At 39.3% G+C, this 11,798-nt stretch overlaps 1 protein-coding gene across 5 annotated transcripts in view; it reads right to left on the bottom strand.

Moving 5' to 3' along the window:
* Positions 1-378: 378 nt before the first annotated feature.
* Positions 379-11,798, bottom strand: part of kdm4b (lysine (K)-specific demethylase 4B) — a 57,747-nt gene continuing 46,327 nt past the window's right edge. For 3 of the 5 annotated variants that reach the window (XM_007541250.2, XM_016665165.1, XM_016665178.1), the window contains 10 exons: positions 11,122-11,282; positions 10,833-11,031; positions 9,887-9,963; positions 9,647-9,702; positions 9,380-9,488; positions 6,289-6,504; positions 5,937-6,116; positions 5,134-5,253; positions 4,339-4,431; positions 379-2,443 (listed from right to left, as the gene is read on the bottom strand). In XM_007541250.2, coding sequence (XP_007541312.1) covers positions 1,946-2,443; positions 4,339-4,431; positions 5,134-5,253; positions 5,937-6,116; positions 6,289-6,504; positions 9,380-9,488; positions 9,647-9,702; positions 9,887-9,963; positions 10,833-11,031; positions 11,122-11,282 — 1,709 coding nt within the window. In that variant the 3' untranslated portion in view covers positions 379-1,945. The remainder of the gene's footprint in view (positions 2,444-4,338; positions 4,432-5,133; positions 5,254-5,936; positions 6,117-6,288; positions 6,505-9,379; positions 9,489-9,646; positions 9,703-9,886; positions 9,964-10,832; positions 11,032-11,121; positions 11,283-11,798) is intronic. The other 2 variants (XM_016665166.1, XM_016665175.1) reach the window with 2 other exon arrangements.

Here is an 11,798-nt window from a genome sequence, read left to right as displayed (position 1 = left end):
GAATTTTGAATTAGCATTGTCCAGCATAGACTAATTAAAGAACTGTTAAAGAAAAATATATGGGCTATAGATTTTTTTTAAATTATTTTAAGGTAGGTGCTGGAGCTAAGCTAATTTATTTAAAGTGACAGTTGCCAAACTTTGAAAGATGTTTATGAGTTATTTATTTTACTAACATGGAAGTTGCATATATGATCATGACTTTAGTTTCCAGAAAAAAAAAAAAATAAATAAATAAATAAATAACTTAATTACATTTACAGCGACAAGCTTTAATTATTACAACTAATAAATATCAGGTGTTAGTCCCTCTGCATTCCTATTATTTGACCAAGAAAGAATAAAAAAGTTCATTAAATCACACAAAACACAAAGGAGTTGGCCAAAAGTAGCCCACTTTAATCCCATGAGTTAATTTTTGTTTGAATGGATCTCAGTTGAAACGCACCTCTGCTCAAATGTTTTAGCTGCGACGGGTTATAGGGAGAAATAATGTGACATTTACAAATGTGAATCACAACACAAGGCCTGCGGTATGTACACTGGGTCTGTGTTACAAGAATTCAGTTCATCAGTAGTTTGTGCATTTCTGTAGCACAGAATGAACATATGCAGGAAAAACAGGAAACAGGATTTGTGGTTAGCAGTACAAACTGAGTAATGGGCTTGTAGAACCTAACCAAAAATCAAGGTATTAATATTCATGATGGGCCGAGTTTGTGAATTCACTTCAGAAAATTGACATAGAAAGAGTAGAATAATAGAAAAACAGACAACAAATTACAATATAGTTTTTTTTTTACTTACAATGGAAACTCAAATATGGTGCAATATATGTAATTTTTTTTTTTTTTTGGTTCCTACAGATGTTTCCAATTGCTGAACTTCCTATGTTTTGGCAGGTTTAAGTGCAATTAGGAGCTTGGTGATATTAAACCACAACAACACTGACAAACAGCAGAACACCAGGGACTAAATTGAAAATATCAGGAACGGTAATTCTTCTGCCGATTGTGAACGTGGGAAATTTCTGGGTCGTCATACTCGGGCTCTGCTTGTAGGAACCCTGAGATCGTGTTGATGTGAGGAAAAAAAAACAAGAAAAAAAAAAGAAAAAGAAAAAAGAAACGGGGAGCCACCACATGATGTTAACACAAAATGTCCTCTGATAACTACATCACTAAACTTCAATGCACCCTCCAGACAAATCTACTAGTGTTTGCATTCAACATGTTTGCTCTATTACAAATAATTCTTTCAATATTTAACAAAGACATTTAAATACTGAGTTCCTGCTACAATACATTTCTCTTTTAAACCCCCCCCCCCACCGTTTATGTCTGGAAATATGACAAGAACACGCCTCGACTAAAAGGAGAGCCTGCAGATGGATGACGCGGGTCCACCTGATGGTATCCAGGCTACCACTAGCTGGATTGAAAAACGGATGTTGCTGGTCACTTGAGTAAGAAGAGCTTATGTCCACCAGGCCTCACTGCTGAGAGGCTGCCATAATGCTTTAGTTTCTGTGGGAAGAACATGGGAGTGTGGCATAATTGAACAGATGCAACAAAGTACGGAACAGACGCCAACCTGGAGAATTATTTATATCAGCACAAAGGAAAGAAAAGCACAGCAGCTGCCAAAAAAAGTCTAAAAAAGAAAAAAAAAAATCTTATAACATTGAAAAAAAAAAAGAAAAAAAAATATTGTTGCTACGGTGCTGTCCCAGAGCAAGTCAAAGCACCACTGCAGACACATTAACTCAAAAATATAAAAAAAGGACCATGCATTAAAAGAGTGCTTCTGATTTCCTGTTTCCTCCTCCTCCTCTCACCTAGGAAACATGTGTCCATCGAAACAGCACTCAGAGTTCCCCTCCGTTAGCTTACTTCCTGTTGGCTCAGCCACTGTCAGCTGACTAATAACATGGTGGAGGTGATTTCTAATACACTGGGCCTGGGCCTTCGTCCTGAGGAAAACGTGAGTGGAGGAGTGTCTCCATGTAGGAAACATAGCCGCTGCTTGGTGTGTAGCTGTCGCCCATGTGCTGTGGAGGTGGTGGTGGTGGTGGCAGTGGCGATGAGGAGGACGGAGCAGACAGGAAGGGGTCAGAGTTCAAAGTGGCCTGAAAAGGGGTGTGCTGCTGTGTCAGCGGAGGGTTGGAGATCGGAGGGGGCTCGGCGAGGTTGTCGCCTGTGTCCATTGGGGTCTCTGTGTCCGTCTGAATGCTGCTGACGCGAGTGGGGGCTTCCTGATTGGTAGTAGGAGTCATGGAGGGAGGCTCCACGGTTGGTTGAGTGGTAATACTGTGATTCTGCTGTGCTGGTGCTGGAAGTGGATCCGCGGTGTTAGGCCCAGCTGAGCTGGAGGGCAGCCGGCGGCGTTTCGCTGCTTGAGCTTCATCAGCTGGACGAACTTCCTCCTGTGGGGTAGGTAAAGCCTGGATGCAGACAGAAAAACACACAGAAAACTTCATCAAGTTGAAATATGTCATCTTTACCACATTTTTTTATATTACTGCGCTTCCATTCACGTGTGCTCGATCCCAGGAAGTTTTTCCACAAACAAAAGGTGAAGTTCCACAACAGGAACCTTTTTTCAGGAACCAGAGTAGCATTTAATCTCAACTGGAGTCTTTCCTCTTGCCTCACAAGCAATAAAACACTGAAATCCCTTTAATTTAGTTGCAATCACCAGTGACAGAATCATCACTGATGGTTTTATGTATGAAAAGTTCTGCCTTTTCATTTGTGAACTCGGTGGCCGAGAGGTCAAAGCTGCTGAAGTGGGAGGAGTTTCTGCTGATGCAATTGTTTTAGGACTTTGCCCTCAGAATAAAACTACTATGGAAAATGTAAGAAAAACAAGCCAGATCTTATTGTCAAAATGTGTGTGAAGTGTTAATCTGGGTCCTTGGAACAGCATGAAGCAAGTCCTACTAGAGTCTTTGAAATAACCTGAAATCTAAGAGCAATGCTAAGTGGTTCAGACCAGATAAAAGAAGAAACTAAAAGTACCAAACAGAATCAATGACACAGACCTAATGAGCTAATCAAAGAGCAACATGAAAAAAAGGCAGAGAAAATGTGTAGTAAAGATGGACCGAGGAAATGTAATTGTTACTGATGATGATGATAATTCAGAGAATGAGTGTGATGAGGTGGAAACAACCAGTGGTGGTTGATAAAAATATTAAAGGAGCAGAGACTACATTTTTTTAAATAGCATTTACAAAACAAAGAATATTGAACTAAAATAAATTAAAAAAAATGTCTGCTAAAAAAAACCCAGTATAATGTAAAATCAATTTAAAGTCCAACTGTGGAACAAAACTACAGAAGGTTAAAATTTCATAAAATAAAATAACTGCTAAAGTTCAGTGGCCCAAAAGACACCTGAAGTTTGAATTTAAAAAACATTAATAGCCTACGGTGCCCTGAGGTCTTCAAGAAGGCCGCTCTACAGGCCGTAATAATAAAATTATATCTCACTGTGGATTTTATTGCTTGTGCACACAGCAAGGAATTTGATATGAGTTTCACATCCTCGGCTTTCACATCCATTTAGATTTAAACGCCTGACGCTGACGACGTGACGTACTTTGCATATAATCAGAAGACTGATTTCTGAAAATCTGAGCAGTCTGGGTGGTTTTGTACAACAAAAGCAGCCGTGTGGAATATGCAGAGCTATAACTGTTTTTGATTTTAAAAGCAATCATTTAAAAAGAACCTCAATGTGATTTCTGTTAACGCTGATTATCGCCAGCATTTTATGAATACTTTTATGTTGAAGATAAAAGCCTGTACTGGCCAAACAAAGCATTCGTTTACCAAACAAATGTTAGCATCAGATTATTTTCCAGTGTTTATGCTGAAATGCTAAAATCAACGTTGAGTTATGATCAGGGCTGTTTAATGCTGTTTGCTATAATTTCTCTGTTGGGGAACTATAAAATAAAGTAGTATTTGCAATGGAAATACTGCTTGAAACTTCCCTTTTAATTTGGAAACAGGAAAATCTGAGTTTAAGACTCATATGAGTGAGTGTGGTGCAGCCTGCGACATCACCTAGTCGTCTGTGAAAGACAGTAATGCAGGTTTGTTTTGTTTTCTGGCCATCACAAGCTTGGTTAAGTAAAAAAATAGACATTATAAATGAGGTATGAAAACCACAGGACATTTGAACTCCAACATGGTAATGACTTCTTAAGTACAAGGGAGCCACACATGAATGCATTCCCTGTTTGGTGTCTCATTTGCTTTAAAAGGACTTTAATTAGACAAAAGTGGAGTTTGAGGGCAGCAGAAAGTAAAGTTTGAGTAAAATACTCACCAGTCGAGCCCTAACTCTTTTAGGTAATTCATGATCCAGCTGGAAGATCTCTGACTGTTTGAGCATCAGCTGGCTTTGATCCTGAAACTCCACCTAAATGAAAGTATTAAACAATGCATTAGTTGGAAATTTCAATTGTTTTTCCGTTTGTAAAACAGAAAATATGTGGCACCACTTTGAAGTTGGGAAAACTGGTAATCATGAGAGGTTAAACTGGAATGAAACTGCCTTCATTGCAGAACAAAGGGGAGCACAGTGGGGAATAAATGACAGAGAACATCAGATTGGTTCTGAGTAAAAATTCAAAGGTAAGCCAGGGAACCCAGCCTGGGCCTGTCTCAGTCAGCGCCACAACAATGGAACCATCAACCAACATGCGCTGCTGTCAAATTATCCTTGACCATGACATTGAACCAAAGCTGCTCACTGACTGGATCAGAGCCTCACTTAAGCTCCTTAAATATAAATGTAGATTTTAACAATATTCTGCAACAGAGGAAAAAGGTCAGGGTTGTGACTCTGGCTGCTTGAACAGCCGGAGGCTTGTTTTTCTTTCTTTCTTTTTTTGTTTTGTTTTAGTTCAGCGCAAAAGCATGTCAAAAATACTAAATAAAAAATTTTATGATACAAGAATGACTCTTGTGGAGGTCATTTGGAAAACTGCAACAGCAATACTAACAGTAATAAAACACCTTTTAGCCAGTCACCTACAAAACTTTTGGTCTCACTTAAACCAGCTACATGCGATTTGTCTGTGCATCGACAGATGAGTCAGGCTAACAGATTTCCCCTCACCTGGTAGAGCTTGTGGACATGCTCTCTGACAAAGGAAGCATTCAGGTTTTCACCATCCGGTGTACCAACCTCAATCAGCTCCCCTGCGTCAGGAGCACCGTTACGCAGACAGTCGTGACTCTGGAAGAGGAAGGACAAAGATGAGAGAACATAGGAGAATATAGGAGAAAAGAATTGAATTATAGAATTCTGCACGATTTCGTTCATAGTTCTAATTTTACATCTCAAGGGTTGTCTTCATATCCAGCTACTTACAGCTTAGTAAAAAGTTTGACCTTCTGAAATTCAAGGGTAGTATTTAGCATTTTAAATTCGATTGCTTGTATAGCTATGTCATGATTCAACCTCCCTAGAAGCAAGCTTTAATAATTTAATTTTATTAAAGCACTGTTTTTTGCCATCTTTAAACAGCAAATATTAAGGGTTATCTTATTTATAACGCGGAATACATTTTCCATACCTTCAGTCATGGCTCAGTTGCTAGGATATATCTGTACGCTTTGAAATGAAAATACCATACTGACTATAATCATACGAGTAGCTGCTTGGATTAATGGAGGAGGGCTCCTCCAAATTCTTCATATAAATATTCCAGACAGAGAACTTTCCTGAGTACTCAGTCTACCTTCCATTGCCTATACCAAGTGGCTTCCACAGCTAAGAACACAAAGATGAATGATCTGGGGAATAAAAGTCTGCAAATACGAATGTTTTTCCACACCCTTTTTTCTCCATTTCAGACCCAGTAAATATGGAGATCAAATTCCAGACTGCATAACAACCCTGTTGGTGAAAACACTCACCACTATATTCTCTGGGTGCACGTTGTCACAGTATGATCCTTCTTCAAAGTTGACCTCGTAGAACGTCTGCGTTGCGATGCCAATGATGGTGCAGTGGTAGTACCAAGTGTCGGATTTACGCCCAATCACCTTGAGGCCCAGGTCTAGACCCTGAGGAGCAGGTTTAGGGGCTGCCCGAGGCTTCAGACAAAAACAAGACAAGAGTCAGGACTGGGAATCAGCAAGAGCAATGTCTGGGTTATTCTATAATTACTAATCATGTTCTGTTCTAAATGGCCCCCGGGTCACACTTTGAACAACCCTGAGTTACACCAACATAGCAGGAAGAAGTGAAAAATGCTAACACACTCACCTTATTCACCTTATTCACTTTATTCACCATCTGGATGCCCTTTTTATGTTTGTGGCAGGAGACTGACACCACGTAGGGCCAGTCTGCAGGCTTCATCACCACTCCGGCAATCTGGGCGCATGTGACATGGAAAGAGGTGGCACAGTTCTCATGTGTACACTGGATGCAGGCGCCACGGTTTAGACTGGGGTTGGTTGTGTGGCAGAACACACATTTCTGTAAAGACAAAAAGCACACACTGAAACGTCAGCTCATCTTTAAGCATAGAGATGTACTCTCTTCAATGCTGAAAACTCAAATTCTACCACCCATATTGACCGATTTTCCTCTTTCCTGTCACTTTCTCTTACTACTCTCCATTTATGCTTTATTTGCAGCTATTGGAATATTCTGTATTTGAGACTAAACTCTTGTTTGTAACTTTAAAACCAGACAAATATTTAATATGTTAGGATTTAAGTTTCGTGTGACTGAAAAACCACTATTCCCCCTATCCAACATGATTCCTTCTATCACTCACAATGAAATATGTATTTAGGATTAGAAGAAATGACTGGACATTCTGGCAAGAGACTACAAAGCAGCAGGATGACCAGGAGATGAGGCAGACACTTGAAGCTCTCTTGCCAAATTTCCACTTCTGTGTGCACTGCATAAAAAAACCCCTCTTGGACCAGAGTAATCTGCAGCACTACAATTACAAGCAAGTTAAATTATGAGCGAAGGACTGAAGGCCTTTTGAATTAATATCTCTGGTGACCTAAATAACATCACTTCAACTCATAAAACAAACTTTGTTTAAACAGAAGAACCATCACATCATCTGTTTAGACATGTTAATTAAACACCAACATTCACTTGGGTCAGTTGAAAACATCTACAATCAGAAACATTCTGTCTTTTAAATTCCCTTTTCTGTCCCCGTTCTATACAGCCCCTCCTTTAAAAATAAATTAAAACTAAAATGACCAAGCAGCTGGAGAGCACAACCAATCAATGAAAGAATACATTTCTTTTATCATCATGTCAATATTTCATTTTTGCTCCTGTGCAGGCCAGTTTGCCTCCTATGATTGCTACCAGCTAGCAGTTTTCCACTGATGAAACATCATGAAGATGGTAATATAAGAGCAAACAGCAAAACTCAGCAGCAACATTAATTGTGTTGCAGCTCGCTGCTGAATGTTCATATTAAGTCAGCAAATAAGACAGTTCGCTATACATTTCTTTAAAAGTAAACTGCTGACTTCGGCTGCAAACAAGGCTATGCAATACCTATATAAAAATACATTTAAAGTGTGCGTTATGTTGACTGTGATTTTTGTGTCTTATGTTTTGTGTAAGTCATGTCTCGAGAAATATTTCCTCATGGGAAGCATACCAACTACTTTGCCAACTGGCCTACCAGGATCTGATAGCAACACTACTAACAACTTTGTCAAGATGTGATGTAATTGGTGTATATAAACTATAAACATATATAATTTTTTCCCCCCCATCATAGTTTTGTTGGGAAAGTCAGGCCACAGTTACTGCAAAAAAGACCCTTCGCTCCAGTGAAATCCAAATTATTAATTATTATTTGGCAAAGGCATACGTTTATTTACCCAAGACCTTCAGCAATCACAAAGGGTTCCAGCGTCAAGACTTTATGTCACGCTTCAATGCTGGTTAAGGCGCAGAACTTTATTACAGTTTTCATCCTAACCATTTGGAATGGCTCTTTTTACAATGAAAATATATTACCGTGTCAGCTTGAAGGACTTTCTGACATTTGTCTTTGTCAGAATGAATAACAAATCACTATTTACATCAGTTTTGCCTTTACTAATATAGATTTTCCATTTTCATCTTCAAAATCTCTACATAATCTCTGCAAACTTTATTAGTATTGTAAAAGTAAAAGTGAACATAAATATGATATAAACAGCTTATGCCAATTCTTGCATGATCTAAACTTGCATGTTGATCTACCTAGTTTTTACCAGCATGCCACTGCTGAATTGAAAGTCATTTTAGTTTGAACTAATTAAGTGAATAATTAATATAAAGACAAGTTGTTAATTTTTTTCATAGTTCTGAATTTTGCAGCTGAAGCAAAATTATGATTTGTTGATTATGATTTACAACTTCTTAACTATAAAAACACTACTGTAGAATGTGAAAAATGTCATCAAATTTCAGCCAAAAATCACATCTTTTTGGGATTTTTACCATCCAACAATGGCCTATAGAATCCAACATAACAATAACAAGTTTCCTGAGAGGCAAATGTTTAAGGGTAGAAGGGTGACACAGTGACTGGAGAACACAGCGCGATATAAACTGGTTCCATGGGTGCGTGCTCACATTTGATCAGACCAGTCTTCCGAATCATTAGAGCGCACAGCTTCTTCTCAAAGCTTTTTAAGTAGAGAAGGAAGAAACCTTCTCTGACAGCGCACCGATGCAAATGTCACCCAGCTTGTCTTTGATAGATTATTCAGAGAGAAGAGGAGGCTGAGAGGTGACATTATTTGTGCGTTTGTGATAATGTAGCAGCAAGCGCTCCGATCACTCGCCACAGAGCAGAGACTGCAAAAGAGGGACTGTAATAAAACAAAAGCAGCGAAAGGAAAGAACGAAATAAGTTGTGTTTAAAGATGCGGCAGCAATGGGGAAATTGCCTTCAACCCTCGGGATCGATGCAGTTCATTTGGCGCAGTGAGAAATGACAGCTGATTATTCAGCCATTCCCCTCCGCATGTCTGTTTTACCCCACTTCTCAAAAAAAAAAAAAAAAGAAAGAAACTGAAATCTATCAATCCTCCAGGAAAGGAAGCGGGGTAACTGAGAAAGTGACAGACACAAAGGCAATGAACAGGAAAGAAAGCAATCCGCTTCAGAGTAGGAAAAGACTGGAGGAGCGCAGGAGGCCCTGGAGACTTTATAAGCATACAGGAAAACCATCATGGCGAGCATCAATACAGAAAAGTTTTTACTTTCCCCAGAGACGGCTAGGAGTATAAAGAAAGCTGAACTCTGCCTGTTTAATAATAAACTATGATATGAGACTTATGCAGACCTTGTATTTGTCTCCATCTGCACTTACCAAACTCTTGCGGTTTTCTGGGACAGCGCTGACATCCACCGGCTCCCTGTCGATAGCGTTGACAAAGCGAGCTTCTGGGACACCGATGGCACAGATGACGTGGGCCCATCTGAAGATCAAGTCAGACAGGAAAGAAATTTTAAAACAAAACAAAAAAACCTGGATCTTCTAAGAACAAAATGTCGGATTCTTTTGTTATAAATCCATCTTCCTGATTAGTTTAACATTTCAAATATATAAACTTACAAAAGGTCTTCAAGCACTCACCTGTTGTCTGTTGTCATCTTCAAAGCTCCTCCACGCAGGTTGCAGAGGCAGCATTCCTGGAACAACAGATACATTCTTTAAAATCAAAGGTTTGAGCTGAAAAACCCAAATTCTTTTAGAACACCTCACACTTCTCTGGAAATTTATTTCTTGAACATGCATGATGACTTAACACATTAGTGAAGAAAATTAGCCATTATTCTCCATCTGTGTGTGAACATCAGCTAAGCGTCCACTCACCACTACCCAGGCCTCTGCTGTACACCTGGTGCAGGTCCAGGAATCCCTGACAGACTCTGGCTTCAAACCGTAACAACCTGTAAGAGAGGAGATGATGATTATTTTAACCAGTTCCCCTATGACATATTTTGAATTTTGTATCAGTGGATGTGTACAACACAGAACGGCCTGAAGGGCCACCTTTCCTTCTATTCTCTGCTATTACACATTCGAACACCAAACCTCCTTGCTAAGCAGTTGTTTTTCTTGTTAATAAATAGCCCAATTTTCTTGCTCCAATCCCCAATTTGAGGTTGCCAGCCCACAGACCAGCAGACTTATACAACACCAGGGCATGTTTAAATGATTTTTAGTTGAATGTTCAGCCCAGAACACTGAGGAACAAAAGGTGTGGGAATGCACAACTGGCATTTTTGACAGGAGCTCTTTCTGCTTCATGTCTTCCTATCAATAGCAGCGCTGTTTCAGCAGCTCTTCCCAGGATGAATAACGAACTGGCCTTGAAGGTGTGTTCCAGGTTTAGGGATAATAAGAACCCAGGAGGGTTAATGTGTGTGTTGTGGACTTTGTGTGTATGTGTTAGTGATGTGATTTATGAGTTTGTTAGTTCGGGTTGGTACAAACACAGTCCATCAGGCATTTCAAGAAACTCGCATTATTCATTTGAAACCTATTGTTTCCATACTAGAAGGAGATTTTTATTTATTTATTTGTTTTACTATGTATGACTACACAATGAGATTTAATTTTTAATTAGCACATTTACAGTTTTAATGTTTATATGATTTATTAGGGCACAAAAATTAAGGATCTAAAAAATGTAAACAATATTTTATTAAAATCCTAAATCACATTAGCTTGTTAGGGTGAAAGAAGCTCCTTTCATGGTATTCTAACATACTTATATTTGACTAGTATATTTTTTATTAATGAGCTTAGTACTTACTGGCATGAACTTGCATGGCGCAACATTTACACCGGATCAAAAGACTGGTTCCATCTTCCCCGATGTGGTAATTTGTGGGTGGTGGTTCTGTGTTGACTGCTCCTACACTGAAGCACATCTCTGGGACCAGTGGTCGAGTTGACATACCATGTCGAGGTAGGGAGGCTTCAGGGGTCAAACTGATAACATCTCTGTTTGGCTTGAATGGAGAGGAAATTAGATATTAAATTTCTGAGTAATCATGTGCATCCTCCAAAAAAAGTGTGTACGCAGCAGTGCGTGTTTCTACCTTCATGTAGGAACAGAAAAGTGAACAGACAGCACAGTATGGTTCAAGTCCGGCCACGGCCGCATTGAAGGACTTCTCAGCCAAAAAGTTCGGGGAGTGATTCCGCCATAGGTGTTCCTGTTTCTTCATGCTGCTATCCATCGGCATTTGAGACGAAAGCTCTGTGGACAAAGACACAAAAAGCATGAGTAAAAACCCGTAGTATTCAGTAAATCACTCGTTCGTCGTCTGATGCGCTGAGCTTCTTCCCAACTAACTTCTCACTCTGAGGGGTAAACACTCAACCAGCTCTCCATCCAACTCCTCTTCCTTTCATAAATTAATGAGACTGAGTCAACAGTTAACTAGGATTCACAATAGCGGTCGTTCACTCTCTATTTTGCAGCTTGCTCTTGACTCTGAGCCAGGTACTATTTAATGACTCGTATGGAGCCCCAGTGTGTTGTTTGACTAATTTTAGGCTTAAGGCAACCTTTAAAAACCTTCTATAGATTTACGAGCCGGGCATCAAGGCAATTTTACTACCATTGAAAAACTTAGGATTAAAGGTGACTTAAATAATTGAAGGCCCACAACTACTCCAAAACTTTATATGGTTCTTTAATTAGTAATGCTTCGCAAGGGTCAGAACAGCTTAATTCAGCAGCCTAGAATATTCAGATTAAAAAAAAATATAT

Source organism: Poecilia formosa, unplaced genomic scaffold (genome assembly GCF_000485575.1).
Source record: "Poecilia formosa unplaced genomic scaffold, Poecilia_formosa-5.1.2 Scaffold10, whole genome shotgun sequence".
NCBI classification, from domain to species: Eukaryota; Metazoa; Chordata; class Actinopteri; order Cyprinodontiformes; family Poeciliidae; genus Poecilia; species Poecilia formosa.
The sequence above is the reverse complement of the archived record's forward strand: the minus strand, read 5'-3'. Positions and strand labels throughout refer to the sequence as shown.